The 22,434-nt window shown below is 34.7% G+C and overlaps 1 protein-coding gene across 7 annotated transcripts in view; it reads left to right on the top strand.

The window, feature by feature from the left end:
* Positions 1-22,434, top strand: part of KCNH7 (potassium voltage-gated channel subfamily H member 7) — a 438,357-nt gene that overhangs the window by 388,959 nt on the left and 26,964 nt on the right. For 4 of the 7 annotated variants that reach the window (XM_088794493.1, XM_074337148.2, XM_019727305.3 and 1 more), the window contains 3 exons: positions 16,392-16,644; positions 19,615-19,820; positions 21,667-21,766. In XM_088794493.1, coding sequence (XP_088650619.1) covers positions 16,392-16,644; positions 19,615-19,820; positions 21,667-21,766 — 559 coding nt within the window. The remainder of the gene's footprint in view (positions 1-16,391; positions 16,645-19,614; positions 19,821-21,666; positions 21,767-22,434) is intronic. The other 3 variants (XM_074337144.2, XM_019727307.3, XM_074337138.2) reach the window with 2 other exon arrangements.

The following is a 22,434-nucleotide window of genomic DNA, read 5'->3' as shown; positions in this document are numbered from 1 at the left end:
GGATAAATTCTTCACCAGGGCAAATAAGCAAGATTTCCTTAAAGGCAGGCTGGAAAGAAAAGAGAAAGACTGAAGGTATCAGCTTGGAGGAGAAAGGAGAACACTCTATGGCACTTGCCCTATATGGATCAGTCATCTTGGTCTAGGAGAGATTAAATTAATTCCTCAGAAAGGAGGAGATGTAGGATAGCAGCAGGGTTGAACAAGGGAGACTTTTTAGGGATTTCCATCAAAAGTCAACCTACTAGGCTAAATAAAAAGGCTTAGATTCGCAGTGGGACTCTGAGAAACAAAGCATATATTTATAATGAGACCTATGAACAAAGCCAATCAAAATAGAAAAGAAAACAATAAAGAATCCCATATTGTTTAATAGATATTCTTACTTCTTGGGACTGATGGGAGCATTTTAATGAAAATTAGATTTCCTTTCCTTCCATGACTCTGTTCCAGATCTGATGTCATCTATCTTAGTCACTTAAACTTTACTGACCTTAACTAACTATTACTACTTATTAATACTACTACTTACTACCTACTACTATCTACTTAGCTACTAGCACTGAGCTTATATTTGCATCCACATTCTAACTCTACTCCTGCAAAAAACTTTGTTGTACCCATTTTCTACACTTATTTAAATGATTTCATCTGTGCCAGATTTTCACATTCAAATTGACTCCACTCATGGACTATTTTGATAACCGTAGTGAAATATAATGGCGAGCTCTTTCAGTTATGTCTAACACATCAACTGAGATAAAAACCATTCTTGTGACATTAAATCCCATCAAAAATATAAATCAAAATTTATAAAATAGTATGGCTTATTTTCACTGTATTCTTTTTATTCGACTTTACCATTTGCTAATGATCCTTTAAATACTGAAGTTGATAAAAATGGTCAATAAAAAAACTTTGACTGATTAAAGTCATAGAGGCAAAAAATAAAATGATTAAAAATATGGTGCCTTCATATCTAACTACCCCAGCACTAGGCAAGGACCCTGTTTCTAAGAATTCTTCAGAAAATAAAATTGCTCATGTTTAAGTGTATCATCAATAGCATAATACAAGGTTTGAGCCTGGACAATTTAGATGGATATTTTTTGTTTGGCTAGTAATATTCTAACAAAGCATAGGTTCAAAATTAGCAGTCAAGTTACAGATAGCACTACAAATATTGCCTAAGTTAAAAAAACATATGCCCATCTTCTGTACTTAGGTCCAAATAGCCTAACAAGTAAATCTACCCATTTAGAAAGGGGACATGGAAATTGGAAAAAACCTGCATTTAGATGATAATGACCCTTAGGACTGGTGATATCTTTTAGTTTTAAAACCTAGTAACCATTTAGGAGTTGAATTAAATTAATAGTTGCCTACAATGCACGTAAAAAGATAGTGTCATCTGCGTGTTGATTAGTTGATAGTAATTGCCTAGCTCTGCAGAAACTGGGTAGGTAGTAACATTTTGCACTAGAAAGATCAACTATTAGCATACATTCTTGCCTACTGTAGCCAGCATCTGAAGAACTGGTGCTTAAGAAAGTGCAAGGCATGTGCCCTTCCTATTTTCCCCCAAGACTATTTACCCTAAAGTCTCAAAAATACCACAAAGAACAATAAATACCATCTGGGGCCACCTGACATGAACGATACCAAGCGTAAGACCGGCATCTGGTATTTTCAGGTCACAAATGATAGGTGCTCAGTCATGTTTCACAAATGATGATGGCCACTTCATCCTGGCATCCAACCACCATCTAGAAGGACTTGTTTACAGCTGGCACCATGCTGCTTCCTTGCCAAGTGAGTTCCACAGCAGTGGCATCTGATCTTTAGCACTTCCTGAGCTCAGAGAAATAATGACAGCATGGTCGGCGGCTTTAAACAAGAAACGCAGTCATTGCAGAAACACCATGCTGAGGCAATGAACACACTTCTGTGCTTCAGTTTCTCCGTTTACTAATGTTCCTCTTACAATAGCAGGAAGGTGGAAATGATGTCTCAAAGTGTCTTTTTAACTCTTTAAAATAGTGGTACTATTAGAACAGGACTTTAGAGTGCAATTTCTTTTGCCAAAGAGTGTGATGTGTTTTCAGAGATTTTCTTTGGAGTGGAAGGAATACAGGGGTAATTCAAACTCAGTTCAGTTTAAGGTCGCTTAATATTCATCACAGGTTTAGCCAGTAATGAAAATTGAGAGAGACATCAAACTTCAGTTTTTAAATAGTGCTTGGAAATGTGAACTTAAGTCCATTTTTTAATTCAAACATTAGAGGAACTCAGCATTTATCAAACCTAATGGAAGCAAACCATCGACAATTTCTACCCACCCTCAAAAAAAGTCCAATATTTTCTTTAGTGGAAGAATTGTCTGAGACATCCCCAGTACCACTTAAAATGGGTATGTAAATGTTCACCCAATATGTCAGATTTTTCAAATCTTTTTTTCAAGGGTGAAAATCAGCATGAACAGTTTATCTAACCCAGTTGATCATACAGCCTGAAGGCAGAAGTACTCAGAAAAATTACCTCTATTTATTTATTTATTTTGGTTTAGACATATTGCTATTCATGGGGATGAGTGTAGATAGAAACAAATATATAATCATTGCCTCCTTCATGCCAGATATGCCTGAAGAACCTCTCTTAGTTTGCCTCTGACTCCCTTGGGTCAGGTAGCCCACCCCCAGCAGAACTTGACACCCAGTGTAAGGACCGTCTGCCAAGATTCTTCCTCATCTGGGGTGTAGCACTTCAGGTGACGCATTTTAATACTCTGGAGCTGTGTTCAATCACTTACATATATGCTGTAGTTCATTTTTTCCACTCTCCTGGTAAGAGTGGATTAGAATGCTGTGCAATACACAAAGAACTGAGCCGTATCAGTCAATATGTAGTTAGTAGTAGTTAGAAACACCTACCATAATGGGAAGATAAAGCCAAAGACTCATTTCATATAGGTATAGTTATTTTATTTGAATCATAGAGGTCCATCCTAACCACCATCTAGTTTGGACTGTGAATTACCATGTGTGGATGCTGCGAAAATGGGGCCTTAGTAATGTTTCCTAAGATGAGAGTTTTAGCCCAGAGTCTAACTCTAGTTTTATCTATGAGTTCTGCTTAATATTTAACAATAGGTGACACCGACACTGAGGTCAGAACATTATAATAAAGCAAATATGGTTAATCAAAATGTTTCTTCTATGAATTACCTACTCAGCTATTTTTACATTGTTTTTGGTTACCTTTTTCTTATTGTTTATAAGAATTTTTTTTTTTTTTAATTATAGATAGTAATGCTTTTTCTTCCATCAAATTTGTTCCTAAACTCTTTTCAATATGTTGGTTTTGTTTAGGATATCTTTTGGATTTAAAAGTTTTTTGTTTGTTTGTTTAGTTTTTTAACATGAGCCAATTGGGTAAATTTTCTTGTATAGTTCAGAGATCATGTCCTGTTTTTCAAAGGTCTCACTGAACCTATGGCTTATACAATTAGTTTTCTAGATTTCCTTTTGTTATACGATTAAAAAGAAAATCCTGTAATCTGTTTAAAATATAGTTTTCTAAATTATTTTCTTCACATGAATAGAAGATAGTACTGGTAGAATTTAAGCAAGTCATTATTTTCCTATTGATTTAAAATACCACCTTATTTATACATTAAATTATCAGATGTAATTGGGAGACATATCTTTACTCTGAAATTGGCTACATTTTTCCATTCCTATGACAATATAATAATAATTTGTACTTAGTGGTTTTATACCATGCATTAATATCTGGCAAGGTAGGTCAACCCTTATTAATCTTGTTTTTCTTATCAGCTACTTGAGAATACTTACTCTTCCATGTAAAATATATGACTATTTTTATTCAATTACAACAAACTCCATGTTGGGCTTTGGAGATAACCCAACAATTGTTAAATCTGGCTCATAGAAATCAGAAACTGTAACGTATCAAGATCTAACCAATAATTTCAATAATATGTGTAATCATAGGCATAAGCAAGGCATGGAGATCCTTCCTTGTTATATTAGCACATGTTCTGGCTCAAATTTAACATAGGAAGTCCCTAGACAGTGTATGTGTGTGATGACATAACACTTAAGCAGAATGAAACACTTTAGGTCATTAAACACCCATATTTTATAGTCCAGAAGTTACATAGCTTACCTGACATTTTCCAGAAAGCGGTGTCCTATAAATCTACTGACAAAAGGTTTGTTTGTCATAATTTAGACTAGATACATTGTACTAAAAATACACTGTAGAAAGGAACTACCCCACACTCTTAGTGTGTTTGCCAAGAGCAGGTCACTAATGTGTGTCACTGGCTGCTCACTTTTATTTGCAGGTGTTCTTTGGGAAAGATAGAGAACGGATTGTAAGCCTGCTGCTAACTCTGCCCTTCCTATAAATTTTGTATTGATTTTTACATAACTTTGGAATTTCAATAATAAGTTTGCGTTATTGCTGCACATTAAAACCATCTGAATTATGTTACACAAATTTCAGGGTTTCAGATCTACTCTACAATTAAATCAGAATTGCTTATAGTGAAGTCTGAGCATCCGTATTTTTATGTCTATCCTAATATATAGCCCGGATTGAGAACCCCTGGTTTAGATCTTAACAATACATTTCCTTCAATAAGACTTTGTCATTTTCTTTTTAGGAACTCTTACCTTTGTTATTAAAATTATTCTTAAATTTTATATAGCTTAGTCACTTGAAAAAATGAAATACATAACACATTTTCATTTTTACCTACTTCTAGATAACAAGGAGTAAAGCTATCTTCTTTATAGCCACTTTAACGAATTCTCTGCCTCATTCTAATAGGACCTTTCCCTTATTTTGGTGAAATTTAGTTTGGTTGGTTTGGTTTTGGGAAATTTAGTTTGGTTTTGACAATCTACTCTAGAACATTGTAAGTATATAATCACATCAGTAGCAAAAAGAGATACGTTCATTTTCTTTTTAAAAAAATACTATTTATTGGCTTTTTTAGCTCACTAGATTCTCAAAAACAATTTTAAGCGGTAACAGCTGATTTCAATGAAAATAGTTTTTTTTTTACTCTTAAGACTAATTCTTTTCAAATATCCTTGCTTTTCTGAAATCCTACTTGGTCATAATTTTTTTTTGTTGATACTTTGGTTTTTTTAGCTAATAAATTATTTTAAATGGTGCATTATTTTATAATGGTATTGGTCTACCATTATATGCTCTCAAATGTTAGAAAACGTCTGTAAAACCATCTGATTCTGGTGGTTTTGATAGCTCTTTAATCACCATTCTAACTCTAATATGGTAATTGTTTATTCTATTTCTTCTTTGGTCAATATTGATAATTTATGTTCTGTTAAGAATTCATGTATTTTATCTAGGCTTTCAAAGTTGTTATAAAATTGCATGTAGAATTTTCTTTTAATTCACTTAGTTTTTTCCTGTATCAGCAGGTACATCTGCTTTCGTAATCTTAAGCTTGTATGTTTGTTTTCTCTCCTTTCCTTTAGCAGGCCTTTGAAAGATTTGTATATTTAAATGGATTTTTTTCAAGGAACTAGTTTTTGGGTTTACTTATTCTTGTCCCTATTCGTTTTGTTTTTAGCATTTATCTTCATTAATACCCTCCTTTTGATTTCCTTGGATTGTCATATTATTCTTAATATCTGTGTTAACATCCTTTATTGATTGAGTCTTGCTTTTGTAATAGTGAAAGCATTAAGACTATACATTTTCATTTGAATGCAAGTTTTTCTGTGGGTCCATATATTTTCCTATGAAATGTTCTCCTTTTATTGCTTTTAAATTATTTCTTCTTTGATCCAGTGATTATCATAGAATGTAGTTCTTAATTTCCATGTACTTCTGATTTTCTGGTTACTTTTCTCGGGTCACAATTTTTTCTTATATTTTTGGATTATAATCAGAGTTAATAGACTATATAACATTTCCACTTTTAGAAATGTTTAAGCAACCCTACCTAATGCAAAACCTAATGCAAAAAGCAATCTTTGGCTGCATTATTTAAAATAAATGAACTTTGTAAAGGTTTTCTAAATCATTTAGCTTTATTTTCATGATGGGGGAGGAATCCTGCTCTCTCTTTTTATGCATATTTCATTCTTTTATGCACAGTATGATTGAATTATATAATTCCACTAACTATAGCTGGCATAAATAGCTTTTAAAACATTCACAGCTGGTTTATAACTCAGTTGGTCAAAGTAGAAATGTGAAAGGCTAGAACTGTGTCTGGAACATTCAGAGTGCTGGGTAACAAGAATAAATACATTTTACAGAAAGGAAATCTGATAGGTCGAGGAAGAGAACTTCTACTATTTTAAGAGCTTTTGCTATTTTGCAAAAAAGTTATATAATTCCTGATACAGCCGTCATTTTCTTTAGAAAAACAATTGTATTGTTATCTAACACTGATCATTTGGGGACCAAATACCCTAACTGGTACAAAATGAAAATGACATGTATGCTAATCTCTATTCTTTGTTACTTATTGATCAAATCGATAAATAAAATGAATAAGAGACATTTTGTATCTCACCATACTGAGAGCAACTTTAGAAATCCACTCTTTTTTTTTCTATTTTATTAAATTTATTGGGGTGACAATTGTTAGTAAAATTACATAGATTTCAGGTGTACAATTCTGTATTACATCATCTATAAATCCCATTGTGTGTTCATCACCCAGAATCAGTTCTCCTTCCATCACCATATATTCGATCCCCCTTACCCTCATCTCCCACCCCCCACCCCCCTTACCCTCTGGCAACCACCAAACCATTGTCTGTGTCTATGAGTTTCTGTTTCTCATTTGTTTGTCTTGTTCTTTTGTTGCTTTTGGTTTATATACCACAAATCAGTGAAATCACATGGTTCTCTGCTTTTTCTGTCTGACTTATTTCGCTCAGCATTACACTCTCAAGATCCATCCATGTTGTCACAAATGTTCCTATATCATCTTTTCTTACCGCCGAATAGTATTCCATTGTGTATATATACCACAACTTCTTTATCCATTCATCTATCGAAGGACATTTTGGTTGTTTCCATGTCTTGGCCACTGTAAACAAAGCTGCAATGAACATTGGAGCACACTTGTCTTTATCTCTAAATGTTTTCAGATTTTTTGGGTAGATCCCCAGGAGAGGGATTGCTGGGTCATATGGCAATTCTATTCGTAATTTTTTGAGGAACCTCCACACTGCCTTCCATAACGGCTGCACCAGTCTGCATTCCCACCAACAGTGTATAAGGGTTCCTTTTTCTCCACAGCCTCTCCAACATTTGTTACTATTTGTCTTGTTGATGATAGCCATTCTGACTGGGGTGAGGTGATATCTCATTGTGGTTTTTATTTGCATTTCTCTGATGATTAGTGATGTTGAGCATTTTTTCATATGTCTATTTGCCATTTGTATGTCCTCTTTGGAGAAATGTCTCTTCAAATCCTCTGCCCATTTTTCAATTGGGTTGTTTGTTTTTTTGTTGTTGATTTGCTTGAGTTCCTTGTATATTCTGGATACTAGCCCCTTATCGGAGGCACTGTTTGCAGAAATCTTCTCCCATTCAGTTTGGTGGCCTCTTTATTTTGTCAATGGTTTCTTTTGCTGTGCAGAAGCTTTTAAGTTTCATATAGTCCCATTCGTTTATTTTAGCTTTTACTTCCATTGCCTTTGGAGTCAAATTCATAAAATGCTCTTTGAACCCAAGGTCCATAGTTTAGTACCTATGTTTTCTTCTATGCAGTTTATTGTGTCAGGTCTTATGCTTAAGTCTTTGATCCATTTTGAATTAACTTTGGTACATGGTGACAAATAGCAGTCCAGTTTCATTCTTTTGCACGTGGCTATCCAATTCTCCCAGCACCATTTATTGAAGAGGCTGTCTTTGCTCCATTGTATGTTTTTAGCTTCTTTGTCAAAAATTATCTGTCCATATTTATGTGGTTTTATTTCTGAGTTCTCAATTCTATTCCATTGGTCTATCTGTCTGTTTTTCTGCCAACACCATGCTGTTTTGGTTATTGTAGCCCTGTAGTACAAGCCAAAGTCAGGAAGTGTGATACCTCCATTATTGTTCTTTTTTCTTAAGATTGCTTTGGCTATTCGGGGTCTTTTGTGGTTCCAAACAAATCTGATGATTTTTTGTTCTATAGAAATCCACTCTTATAGACAGCTATGGCATGTCACAATAATTGAAGGAATTCTGGAGTAAGTTTGGAGTTTTAGTTCATCCACAAATAAAACTCTTTAATGTATTTATATTTCAATTTTCATATATGAAAAATGGGCTACTCACCGTTCTATGTTCCTTATATGAAGTTAATAAATGAATCAAAAGATTTTTATTGTAAAATATTATACATGAGAATTATTTCTGAAACATTAAACTAGATCCAATTTCAAGATGGTGTATTAAGTACAAGGTGGTACTTAAATCATTTTTTTCATCACCTGCAGGTGGCACCTCTCTTCTTATTTTGTGAGCAAGCTCAGGTCATCAACAATTAATCCATTTAGGAAGAAGAATTTGCAAGACTTTCAATAGACCCCACTCTAATTATATTTTGTTCATCCCTCCCTTTCTCTCTCAAGCAGTTGGAGGTTGAAGGAGAGGTCCTGAAATTGCTTCTCAGGATATAAATCCCTCCTGTAACCTTTAGAAATCTTAGTGGGTTTCAAGGTTTCCCCTGAGACCTCATTTCTGAAAGTGTAATGCACCGTTTTAAGTCAGGCTTTTGCTGAATTCAAAGAAGGACTTCAGAGTCATAGGAACAAGAACATGTATGTAAAAGCAATAAATCCCCTCTACCTACACATCATCACCCACACTCTAACTCATCCTTCGCCCTGACTTAATTTGGGTCAGGTTAAAGTTTAAGCATCCTTCTGAAAGCAGAGAAACATCTCATCTCACTGTATGCTATTAACTGGGGGAAGGAGCTGTGGAAAAGGAAAGGGAAGATGCAGGAAGGAGGACTCTTGTTTCATTTTTTAAGGAATGTTTACTTGTACTAAAACTGGTTCAGGATTTATGGCATTGTTTTCCATGTCTATGTGTGGCAAGTTTTTGTTCTGCTCATCTGTTTTTGTTTCATTTTAAATTATGTAACCATATAATAAATGTTGAAAAGTCACATGCAGAAAATTAGCTAATTTTCTCCAGGCTTATAAAAGTCCCTAGTCATGGATTCCACAATAATCTGCTTTTCCAACAATCTGGTTAGATATGATGGCCTCATACAAAAAAAAAAAAAAAAGTTTCCTTGTATTCATCAGCCACATAAAGGTAAAATAAGAAAGAAAATTACTAAACAATTTGAGCTTTAGACTAGGGTTATGTACATTTGTATTTTTACAAGTACGAAAAGAATCTACCTCTCACGGTCAGTGGTTAAACATGAAATGTTAAACATGTAATCACCAAGCAAACCTAAAAAATATGTTTCCTATTCCTTAATGATAAACTATAACCATAGAAATAATATGATCTGGGATGACCTCAAAATTATAGATTCCATTAAGGAAGGACATTAACTTCTAAAAACAACAAGAAGCAAGTTTTAGTATCTTATAAGTGCTAAGGATTTATCAAACTCTGAATACCCACATGGAAAACAATGATTCTATCAGAATCAAAAAATGCCATAAAATATTAAGGCTTTAGGCTTAATATTTTATATTAAGAGGCTGAAGATTTAATATATTACTTGCCTAATCTATTTGATAATCATGCTTGAAGTTTAGTGCTTCATAGGGAGTATTAATTTGTGTTTTGATTAATCCTTATTTGTCAAGATTTAAGTGCATTTAATGAACCAGAGAATTTCCCCAGAAAATTTCCTGTTAATTCTCACAGTTATCAAAGTTGTTTAAATGATTAATTTGCTGTTTAGGAGAACCATTTGCCACACTCAGACTGTCTTTCTCAATGTGCCTTTCAGCCTGCCTTTAGAAATGCCCCCCTGTACAGCTACCCTATGTGACACAAATAAAAAACTATTCATTACAACATAGATCAACTTTCCAATACTATATGGATAGGGGCTATCTATGAGGTTGGTGCAAAATTGCGGTTTATTAAAAATAGTTGCAAAAACCGCAATTACTTTTACACCACCCTAATATTAGCGAATACGTTATGATTCTTTTCAAAAGCAAATACAACAGTTTAAAACACTATGGAAGGAATATAGAGAGAGTCTTGATAAAAACTCAATGGTTGACTCTCTTCTAACAGAATCTAGAAACTGTAAGCACTCTAAGAGAGTGATTTGCAATCCAGGCTAAGAAACAGCAAACATTGAATCCTGTGTTTTAAATTTAAGGAAGTGATAATACAGTTTATTGTCAATATATTATGAATATTTAACTGCATTTAGCAATCTTTCTCTATCAGCAGCCAGGTAAAAGTTGAAAATGGAAATAACTTTCGCTCCTGCAACCTTGCCTTTCTTTAATCAAAGGGAGGGGGGACCAGTAGCATAGAGAGTATATCATAGGGACAAAAGCAAGACTTAAACTGCTGGTTGGAAAAGAGGATAATGGGTTAGAGACTGTAAGTCACCTTTCTCACCCACAAGATATATAGTTAGTGTGAAAAGCAAAAATTATATTGAAATTTGATTATAAAAGAACTATTCCCAGAGTAAATTGTAATATAAAGAAGGTTCCATCTGGAATGGTGATATAATGGTGTCACATAAAAAAGGGAAAAATCTTCATTAATTATGATATTCCTCTACTCAGATTGCACTGAAACAAATGTGCCCAGGAGATATTTCTCTAGTTATAATCTATTATAGACCTGGACCAAACTGCCTTTTCAATTAAGCCCCATTACATAAAATAGGTGGTATAATTGTTTTATTAGTACAAATGCATTACAATTTAAGGATTTACTTATTAAAAAGTTAGTAAGACTATTGTTTTGATGAGCACACATATCAAGTCAGAAGCTGCTTTGATCAGAAGGCTTTCATTAACTTCAGCATCCATTCACTTCTCAATTTTGTATTCATGGCTCAGTATAGAGAAAATTTGAATTCACATACTCCGCAATTACAAATATTGGCAATGTTGTAATGTTTATCCTATTAAGTACATGTCAGCATCTGTACATTAGAGAGAATTTTAACATAAAGTTAAATACTTGTGCCTTAATGTTTGATGATGTTTGAAAAGTGCTTACTATGGCGTATTTCATTACTTCCACTTTTGTTCTCTCTGTGTGATTTCTGCAGTTTTACTTTGATTTAATCCTGCTACCTTGTTTTTCTCGTTGTTGGGTTATTCTTGTTTGAATGTTCTTAAATTTTGCGCTCTCTAGTACTAAGCTATGGAATAGAGTTAACAATCACAGAAAGCATTTCATACTCACTTGAAAATACCAATGTCTCATTTGTCTTACATAATTTGAGAGTCCAAAAGAGTTTTATGTACATAAATTAAAGTAAAAAGAAATCAATCTTGCATTTATAAAATATTCAAGAGACTTTATACCATAAGAAAGACATGGAATTTTTACCAGCCTTGAAAAAATTTTCTGAAACTTCAGGAAGTTTTACAAATATGCCTCCATACCAGTCAATATTAGAAAAGAGAAATTGGGCCTGTTTGCTCACCTTAAATTAATTTGTACCTTGAGAGTTCATTTGAACAACCATTAGTATTATAAATGTACATTATAAATGTCCAAATTTGGCATGAAAAGCAAACCACAAAAAGTTCTAGATAGATAGATAGATAGATAGATAGATAGATAGATAGATAGATAGATAGATATAGATATAGATATAGATATAGATATAGATATTAATAATCTAGGCATTTAAAGAAAGGAATGAGATCCAAGCATATTTTCAGAACATGTTTTATTCATTGTTATATTCGCTTGCCTAACATAGCGCCTAGTATATAGCAGATACTTAATGAATGTTTGCTAGAAGAATGAGGACTACTTTTCCTAGTGCAGGCCGTGAAACTGATTCTGGGTGATGCTACATAGTCTTTGAAATCAGACTAAATCAACAAAACAATGGCTTCAGATGCACAGTGAAAGCTGCTTTGTACCCTCAGAGTTTCAGAGCATGACAGACAAGAAGGCTGTATAGACAGCAGCAGAAATGATTATAACAATCACTATACCAGCTTGTGTCCTGATTTGTACTTGGCGTAGCTACTCTTTGCAACCACATCTGCTTGGCCTGGTAAAATGCCGGTGTTTGATTGCTAAGTGAGGAAGTTTTGAGTCAGGTAGTTTAGCAGAGGAACTGACGACCTAATAAGAAAAAGTCCAATGAGTAGGAAGAAAGGAAGGAAGGCCACACAGCTGGGACGATGGAAAGGGGTGTCTTGGATAAACATCTACTTAAACTTTCCCTTTTCTTCACACTCTTTTCAGTGTTCTTCTACCTCTGTTCCACTACAGCTCCCTCTCTTTTAACTCTCCCTTTAAAAGTACATTTACTTAGGCATAACCCAGATTCCAAAGCTGCTAACTTATTTAGGACATCCAAACTTCTGAGCTAGTAAAAGATTCAATTACTGAATACTAACTTCTACTGAGTTTTACTCCAGTGATCTATGTAACTGACTTAAGAAAATTAAGAAAATCGGGTAAGGGCTAATGACACAGGAGAATTCCTTAATCTAGACATATCCTTCATGCCAAGATCTGTGTATGAGGTGTGATCAAAAAATATGGTGAATGTTTAAATAAAAAACTTATTACAGTAAAAGACACATTTCCATTAATCCCCCTCAGAATATTTCCTCTTGTTTCAAGCACACTTATCCCATTGTACTTGTCACTTTCTGAAGCAGTTCTGGAAGCCCTCTTTCGTGAGTGTCTTTACTTCATCCTCCATCATGACAACGCTCCATATCACACATTGCTTCTGGTATGACAATTTCTGTCAAATAAAAACATTATGATGTGTCCTCATCACCTTATTCACTGGGTCAGGCACCATGCGACTTCTGGCTCTTCCCCAAAGTCAAAATGATTCAAAACATTGAGGCAGCCATGATAGTGCAACTAAAGACACTTACAAAAGAGGACTTCTAGAACTGCTTCAGAAAGTGGCAAGAATGATGGGATAAGTGTGTTCGAAGTTAGGGGGAGTATTTTGAAGATGATTAATAGCTATTTTTTTAAATTTAAACACTCACTGCATTTTTCAATAACACCTCATATCCACCCCCACCCACCCCCGTGTAAACAAAGACTTCTCTGGGGGATTCTATGGCACCTCCAACTGAGGTCATTCTTTCTAATGGGTGTCACTTCTAGTAGGATGAATATTAGGAGATGGCAACATTTAATATGGATACTTGAGAAGAGAATGATATAAAACTTTCCCAAGTTTCCTTTAAGGTTTTGTGAGTGATTCTAAGAAAATTGAAATTCCAAAAATATGTTTGTAAATTGATTTAGTAAGTGCCTGCTTTTGAAAGGATTTAAGATAACTGACAGTGAAAACCTGAGTGCAAGTAAGATAAAACATTTAACACAAGTCAAAAATAGGAAACAAATGTTAGAGAGATGAAAATAAAAAGAATTCTTAAACTCTATTGAGTCAATGGAGCCCAAAACTTAGTGGGGAATTTCTTATACAACATAGAGACCAAAGTAAAAAACATAATGAGTGTTGCATCTCTCAAGTCCTAATGAAAGAGAATATACTAGTTCTTCAGGAACAACAAATATGTGTGACCATAAAAATAAAAAAAAAATACAAAAGAAAGGAAGGAAGTAGGAAAGGAAAACCAGAAATAAACTGTCTTTTGAACATCTGCAGTGCATGGGATGATTTACATACATTATTGCATTTAATTGTGGACACAACCCTGTGAAGTAGTCGTTATTATTTTTACAATAGAAGAAACTGCATCTCAAGAAAAGTTAATTGACTTGACCAAAGTCACAACTAGTTAAGTGATGAAAGTAGGACGTTAGCTCATGCCTGTCTGATTCCATAGCTCATATAAAACATGCAGAGAAGTGAATAACCCCTACCTCTCTATCTTACGCACATCTTCCAACTCAAAACTTCATACACACCCATGTGTACACACACCCACACACTTTTTCCTTCTATATTCAAGCTGTACTCAGAAAGTATAAGTGAGAAATTTCAGGAAAATGCCAGAAATAGCAGTTACAAACTCAGTATTTTCTTTCCAAATACTGTAACGACAGCAATATCTCTCTTGTTTATGTGATATGTAAAAATGCCTTTTTGTAGCTTATTCCAGGCAAATCTTAAGAGAAAAATAAGTATATCTAATTTGTTACTTGATATAATACTCTTTACATTTTTGTCTGTATGGGGGCATCTGAGAGTTACTATGTTGACACCACAACAGTGGACTTCAGGAAGGAAAAGTAAATCATATGTAAAGATGTCAGTGAACTGAGTTTTTTTCCTACTATAGCACCCCCAGATAAAGTGGCCCCATTTCTGAGAACATGTACAAACCTAGCTTAACTCCAGTCTATCATCACTTGCCAAAGAATCCAATGTAACATTTAGACAGGCAGATGGGATCAGCGACCCAGAGGGTTGGTTCCCTGAGAGAAGCCAGGTTGTTTAGGATTCCAACAAGAGTGAGAAAAGGGCCTCCAGCTCCCAAAAGCAGGGATGGGCAAAGATGAAGCAAGTTATCGTTTTGGAGAGGTCTTCAGTCCCAGTAGGAAATCTGTCAGAAGTTGCGTCATGTAGAGGAAGCCGGGAAGTTACAGTTAAGGGGAGAGGCTTCAGATGAGTGTCCAGAAACTCAGAGAGAGGAAGGCTCATTTCTTTTGGGTCTGAGCCAGGGGATACTTCAGGATAAGAGCCTGAGTTCCTACAGACGTGCGGAGCTGGGTGAGCAGTGTCTGACAATTGGCACACTCTTTATTGGTAACTATGACAAATTTTCAATATTGTAAAGGCTCCTATTCTCTGGCAAAAAAACACAAATGGATGAAGTGACTTGCACAAGCATCAACCTGTGGCAAATTCATGACCAAAACTCATATTCTGTGAGGTTGTTTTTTTTTTTCTAAAACACCCTTGACCCGTTTCTGTGAGTGACGACACAATGAAGAAGAGAAGATCAAGAATGGTGGCTGTCGTGTTTCAGATCTCTTCTTGATCCATTTGTATTTTAACCACAGTCCATCTGATCTATTGCATTACCCACTGGTCCTACAGAAGCTGGAGTCCTGTGGCTACTTTGATATTTAAAGTGATGATAATTGTCAATTAATTCAAATGTAACCTAATTTGAATTTCCTCTATGGGTGACATACATTTGAATTATCTAGGCAAATAATTAATAATTACTTTTTAACTATATTGGATAGCAATAGTAAGGTTGGCCCAAAAAGGTAGGAACTCCTAAATTGCATTGTTAGTCACTGTGTAATGCCTCCTCCCTCTTACCCCAAAACATATTTAAATGGATGTATTTTTACTGACAGAGTAAAAAAACATGACAATTAAAACCCCAAATAGCTAAACACATACAGAGAAGCAAGAGTTGAGTGTCTTTGCACACTGAATACTGGGAATTTTATAAAATACCATGAAATTTTATTCAGTTTAAATTGAGTAGCACTTGTCACAAACTATTGTTTAATCTTTTCTACAAGTTTTGAATTAGTCACTGAATAAATAGGCTGTCATAAAGCCCTGTTAAAAGCTTTATGTGTGCATTGTAAATTCTGGCATAATTTCCAATTCTGAAATCTGAACTACTTTTTTAAAGTCTGTTTGCTGTTCTCCTCTTTCTCTTTTTTCAGTGCTTATCAAAATATTTGTATTAATAATGTGCATATGAGACATAAATATCCCAAGTACTCTCTGGTATATAACATTTACAAATACCATGGATCATTATTTTCATTAATTATAACTAAGATGTATACCAGAGATAGCAATCCAGTTGAGCTGAGATTCCTTCAAAACATTGTCTTTCTAGTTGTACCACCTTTCATTAGTTATGTCTTATTAATTGTCACATTGCATTTTATCTGTGCACAGTATGATACTCAATAACATAATGCAGGGAATAAGAATTAGTGTGAAACGTTGTAGGCATTACATTTTAGTAAAACAGCATTTGTGTTGGGTCTGAATGCTTGAAGTTAATTTAGAAAACAAGTATTTGAATTAAAACTTTAACATGTTTAGCAAGCCAAGTATTCATTAAGGAAAAACAAAGGAGGGAGAGGTAGAAGCAGTGTTAAGAACTCCTGTATGACAATTACTACACCTGTGGTTCTGTGAGCAAGAAATATATTTTAAGTGGAGGTACTCTGTTCATTGTAGTATGAAACACTTTACTTTTTTTCTTTAGGTCCTCAAGGGTTTCCCAGAATGTTTACAAGCTGACATTTGTCTACATCTCAACCAGACTTTGCTGCAAAACTGCAAAGCCTTTAGGGGGGCAAGTAAAGGTTGCCTTAGAGCTTTGGCAATGAAGTTCAAGACCACCCATGCACCTCCAGGAGACACTCTGGTTCACTGTGGGGATGTCCTTACTGCACTTTATTTCTTATCCAGAGGCTCCATTGAAATCCTCAAAGATGACATTGTGGTAGCTATTCTGGGTGAGTGTTTTAGAACTGGATGGTGACAAATTCAGTGACAAGCTGGTGCAATGCACCATGTAAAATGATAGAACAGAGGACTGATCTATTTATTCATGAGTACAGTTTAAGAGTGATGGGTAATTGTAAAGGTTTGTTACAATTCAATTCAAATCAAATTAACATCCTGGAAATGTTTTCTTGACTCTCACTTTTTCTCTGATGTGTAAATGCTTTCGTGACACTCTTCAGTTCTTGGCAGCTACTAAAACATTTAAGGCCAAATATATGAAAATAGTCAGCATTTTCCTTGTCATGTTAGAGGATCTTGGATTCATGCTTGATCCCTTAACTCCTTAAATAAAATGTATATGTTGTAAGCGTGCTGGCTAGCCTGTGCCAATGCCCTGTCATGCAATGGGTTTACATTTTGACAAATTTCATCTATTTGCCATGTACTTTTACCTGCTGTATATCATCAAACGGGATTCTGTGAGTCGTTACCTAGGTAATATAGAGCTTTGAACTTTCAATGAGGAGATTAAAATTAGTAATAAACTGGTTTGGATGCAAAAGAAAGTCATCTGCCCAATCTGTCTCTTCAAAAATAAATTTTGTCTGTGTGAACTTGTAAGATTTCTTTGGAATGCTAGGACAGTGGGGACGAACAAGGGAGCAGAGAGAAGGAGGTCATCTTCTCCTACCACCTCGCCAGTAGGTTTAAACCTCAGTCTGCCCATGGCGGCACCCACCCCCAGTAGTTGTAATCATTTGCACTTCTTTTTCTCCTGTGGATTAAATCCATGCCTATTTAAAAAATGAGCATGTAATTCAATAATTTCCTTTCACTCTACTCTTGATGTTAATATCCCAAAGGATAAGATGTTGTCTGTTTTCCTCTCTTCTGTGTAGACCCAGAGTATGGCATAGCAGGCTCCCCAATGCATGAATGAAGATGTATGAGTGATTTCTATGTATTTTGATAAATTTATTATGATGACAGCTTTTTAAACATTATTAAAAAAAAAAACACCAATGATGTGCAATTTGGTTTACAATACAATAACCAGGCAAAGAATAAAAACGTATTCTAAATCACTTAGTAAGTACACGATAAAGTTAGATTTGCACCAGATTTGGCCTTTTGACAATTTGATCTGGTACGTTTCAGTGAAGGAGCATGCTTCATTGCATTTCTCATCTTTAAATCAGCCAGCCCTCGTTTCTAAAGGAAGGTAACATGCCTTCTTGCTTTATAAAATAGTAATTTTAGTGTGTTGTTAAGGTGTACTTGCTGACTGGCTTACTCTTTGCTCATTTACAATCATGTAAGCCAATTAAGATATAAAGCCCATGTTGAATTTAGTTCAGAGCTTTTCTTTGATAATATCAATATTGAAGTATCAAAGCTGTAAAGAATTTCAGGAGATTCTCCTTTTCTGTTTCTATCTCCATGTAAATCCACACCTAAAATCCTCACAAACTATGATTATTCATTCTATTTTTTGAAAAGCTAGGTATTTATTTAAACTAAAGTTAATGTATTTGCTCTAACATCACTTTTTCTTGTAAAGATGTGGTGTCTGATTTATCCCCATTAAATTCACATCCAGGTAAGAATATTACAGCATTTTCTTTTCTTACTAGTTAGAACTTCATTGTTTCGAAGTGTTTGATAGTTTCCATAGTCAAGTATATATGCACTTGTCTAACAAAAACATAATTAACAGATCTGTTTTTATTAAGGAGTTTTTTTTCTAAATATGAAAAGCTTCAGCATATATGTGAGAAAGTGCTATTTTACACTGCCATTGAAAATCTATATAATCAATACCTTATCAGTAGTTATTAAGCACATATTCCACAGGTACAATTTTTAAATGTCTTGACATTCAGAGATACAAAAATCTAAGTGGCCATGACATTCAGGGCAAGTATTAAAAGAAAATTAAGTATAAGGGGTGTGTAAAGGCTTTGACTGGAGTCAAAATGCATGAGATTTTATCCTGGCTCCTCCCTCTGTTTCTTTCACCCAACTGAGAAGGTGACCTTGACCTAATCAGTTGATCTCTTATCCTCTTTTCCATATTCATAAAATTTAGATAATACTTAATAATTTCTTCATGACATTATTTTGGGGATTAAATGAGATAATGCACCTAAGCATCTGACCCAGTGCCCAACACCTACTTAAGTGTCCTCAGTGAGCACTTGCTGTTGCTGCTGTCATGATCCTCATCATTGAACAAAGCCTGGAAAAGCAGGTGGTATGTGACGAGGCGGAGGCTGTGGAGCGAGCTCGTCAGAATCCAGACACTGAAATAACCTCAGGATTGGCAAGAAAGCAAGGACAGACTTTTAGAATAAGGCCGTGTGTGTGTTGGGGGGAAAGAAATGACTATATAGGTTGAAAGAATATAACTAGATTTACTGAACAATTGGACATATTCATTAAGGGCAAATCCCAAAGTGGTTACTAGCGGAAGCAGGGAATGTTCTGATTGCACCCCTAGTTCTCTAAGTGCTGACAGTGCTGCACCGTAGCCCCACGCTTGGCATCACCTGCACAGAACATTCTGAGATAGAAAGTTCATGAATCTGTCTCACCACAGCCTTTCTCATATTTCTGGATTGACAAAATTAGACCACACCTACTATATGGCAAAACCCTTTTCTAGCAATGTGGGGTACAGCAGTCTAAAGCCATGTTGGCTGCATTCTAGTCGTTTTGCTAAAGAATCAAAACAAGAAAATAATAGAGCTCGTACTAGGACCAGTGCACTAAGAGGCAAATGCCACTCAGAAAACACACATGACTGGGGCCATCAGTATTAGGTACGTATTGGAATTTTGCTGCCCAAGTGTCTGTTAGCCATGAGAGCTTACATTTGAAATCTTTGACTCAGAGATTGGTCAGTGGTCCCGTTCTACTTTTAGAAGGAAAACATTTAATTCAGATTACTTTACCTCCTTTTATTTTCTTTATTTAAGGAAAAAATGACATATTTGGAGAAATGGTCCATCTTTATGCCAAACCTGGAAAGTCTAATGCAGATGTAAGAGCCCTCACATACTGTGACTTGCATAAGATCCAGAGAGAAGACTTATTAGAGGTTTTGGATATGTATCCCGAGTTTTCTGATCACTTTCTCACAAACCTGGAGTTGACTTTCAACCTAAGGCATGAGAGTGCAAAGGTATATGTTAACTGTTTATTTTGTACTTCTGACATTTTATTTTATTCTTGGATTGCCCAAATATCTCTGAAAGGTCAAGCAAAATATTGTAGCAAAACTTTACCAATTCTGAATATTTCAAAGGAAAAGTCTACTTAATATTGGAATGTCTGAATTATAAGGAAGGAATTCAAGCTAACTACTTTTAAACCTATTGAATAATTTTAAGTAAGTTAATTAAGTTTGACCTTTTAAGAATTCTTAGGTGAGACCCTTAATTTGAAATAGCCTTGGTTTATATTGAGTGTGCCAACTATTTGTAAGAAATGGGTGATTCTAGACTATGAAAATCCCTTAAATGAGTTTACCTTATACAGAGATTAAAATATTCTCTCAGCTATTATTTACAATCTGTATTCATTAGTAATGTCTTTTCAATAATAATGAAAAATTAAACTCATTCAAGTTAAGGTCCATATTTAACCCAATTTCTAAATTACAGAAGCATAAATGAATCAGGTTTAACCCTGAGTCAAAATTAGTGCTGCAGAATGAATAACATTGTCTAACAAAAATAATATTTTAAATGATTCTACATATAATTTAACTTAGGGTGAGTTTTGAGAGTGTAGCTCTTATGTCCCTCACTCCCCTTCACTATGAAAATGTGTCCGTATGGTCTATCACTATTCTAAGAATACAGAACTTGGGTTGTAGCCCACGATTTATTACTAGGTCTTTCTCCATCCTCTTCCCCTCAAACTCCCATAATCCCAACTCTAATTTTAAATTCTTTTTATTCCGAAATCAATTGTTGGGTTTTTGACACTTGCCAATGTATTTTAATGCTAACTATATACTCTCTGGAATAAAGATCCTCAAGTCAAAAAGTGGTAGATTGAATTCTCTCCGGAGTTACAGTCATTCCCGGGTACAGCGAGAGACATAAAGATAAAGACAAATATAAACTTTTGAGGTAACCAGGGCACCATTAATATCCTAAAGCACCAAGTCAGACGATTGTTTTTAAAACACTGAAAAGTTGAAAAATATTTAGGGGTGGGGGGTAGGCTCAAGTTATAAAGAACAAATGTTTTTTATGATGGTTTTACTTCAGTACTTTATCAAGTCCTAGTTTTATGTCACCAACCTCATTCTGATTTTGCCTTGAAAAACAACAAACATCTACCTCAGATAATTTCTTTACACAAAAAAGTCTAGGCAGCAACCAAATATATAAAGCAGGAGCTTCCATCTCCTGTTTTATTTATTTGGGAGCTTCCATTTTTATTTACAAGATGGATAACATTTTACACAGTGAACCAAAAGGGTGGGGCAGAAGGAACTGGGAACAAAAATAATAAAGGGCTCAAAGCATGGGGTTTATTGACTTCAACCTTATATTTATTGTTGTGAAATTTAACCTTGCAATAATTACCATGTAATTTAAACATCATAGCTAATTTGAATTAGTTTACACTTTTTTTCTCTGCAGTAATACACATTCTACAAAGTTGTTTTAAATAATTATAATTTTTATTTTTGCTTTACCAAGTTACATAAAATACATTCCACATAAAGGAATATGTTGTCTCTAAATGTTGACATCATCCCCAAACATTTCTGGTGAGCAACTTCTAAAACTATGATTTCCCCATCAGATGGTGAAACTATTAGAATTATTCTATCATTCTATTTGATAACTTGGAGACAACCATTAAACAAAGTATTGTAGCTATTTGCTTGCAATCTAATAATTAAGTCTCACAGTAGTTGAAATGATATGAAATAGTAAAGAGTTTCCTGATAATGCATTATGTTCAGATTAAATAATCTTTGATTTTATCTTCATATTCTGTTAACAAAGTCTGATCTCTTACTACGCTCACAGTCCATGAATGACTCTGAAGGAGACAACTATAAACTACGAAGAAGGAAATTGTCATTTGATAGTGAAGGAGAGAAAGGTAATTCATTCTATTTATAAAGTTTAAATGTAGAGCACGTGGTTATTAGCTCTTAATACTTAAATGCTCATTATACTTCTGATTTCAAGGATAAACTTTATTCAGGTTTTAGGAAGGTAAGTCCTTTGCCTTTTTCAGTAGCTAATGATATGGTTTCTGATTGACAGCTCTCAGCAATGCCGTATACAAAGCCATCTGATAGCTACAAGGACAACACAGAGAGAGAAATAGAGTAGGTTGCTTTAAAAAAGAAAAGGAAGCCATTAGTAACAGTTGGATAACTATGCCTAAGAGTTCTGAACAGAGTGTTATACAGGGAAGACTCTCGTTACAGGTTGTGCTTGATCCTCTCACATGCATGCATGACATGGAGAAAGGTAATATGTGCTAGTTCCCTTCACCCTCAAACCCTCTGAGGCACTTGCCATTCCTTGTGCTCTCCGGGTTTTATGTCCCAACTATTGTTTTACTCATATACTCAACAAATGTGTATTTAACATTTCACATTTTTAAAGAGCTATTCAATTTCTGAGAAACAAATTGTGTAAATGAAACAGCTCTTGCCTTCTCTAGGAAGGGAGATGACACACACTTTCATTTGAGATGGAAAGAGTGGGTGCTGCAACAAGAATAAACAAACCTCAGTGGGAGCCCCATGAGGTCCATTT

Source organism: Rhinolophus sinicus, chromosome 17 (genome assembly GCF_057876585.1).
Source record: "Rhinolophus sinicus isolate RSI-liver-muscle chromosome 17, RSI-T2T, whole genome shotgun sequence".
In the NCBI taxonomy this organism is placed as follows: domain Eukaryota; kingdom Metazoa; phylum Chordata; class Mammalia; order Chiroptera; family Rhinolophidae; genus Rhinolophus; species Rhinolophus sinicus.
This window is presented reverse-complemented; position numbering and strand designations above follow the sequence as displayed.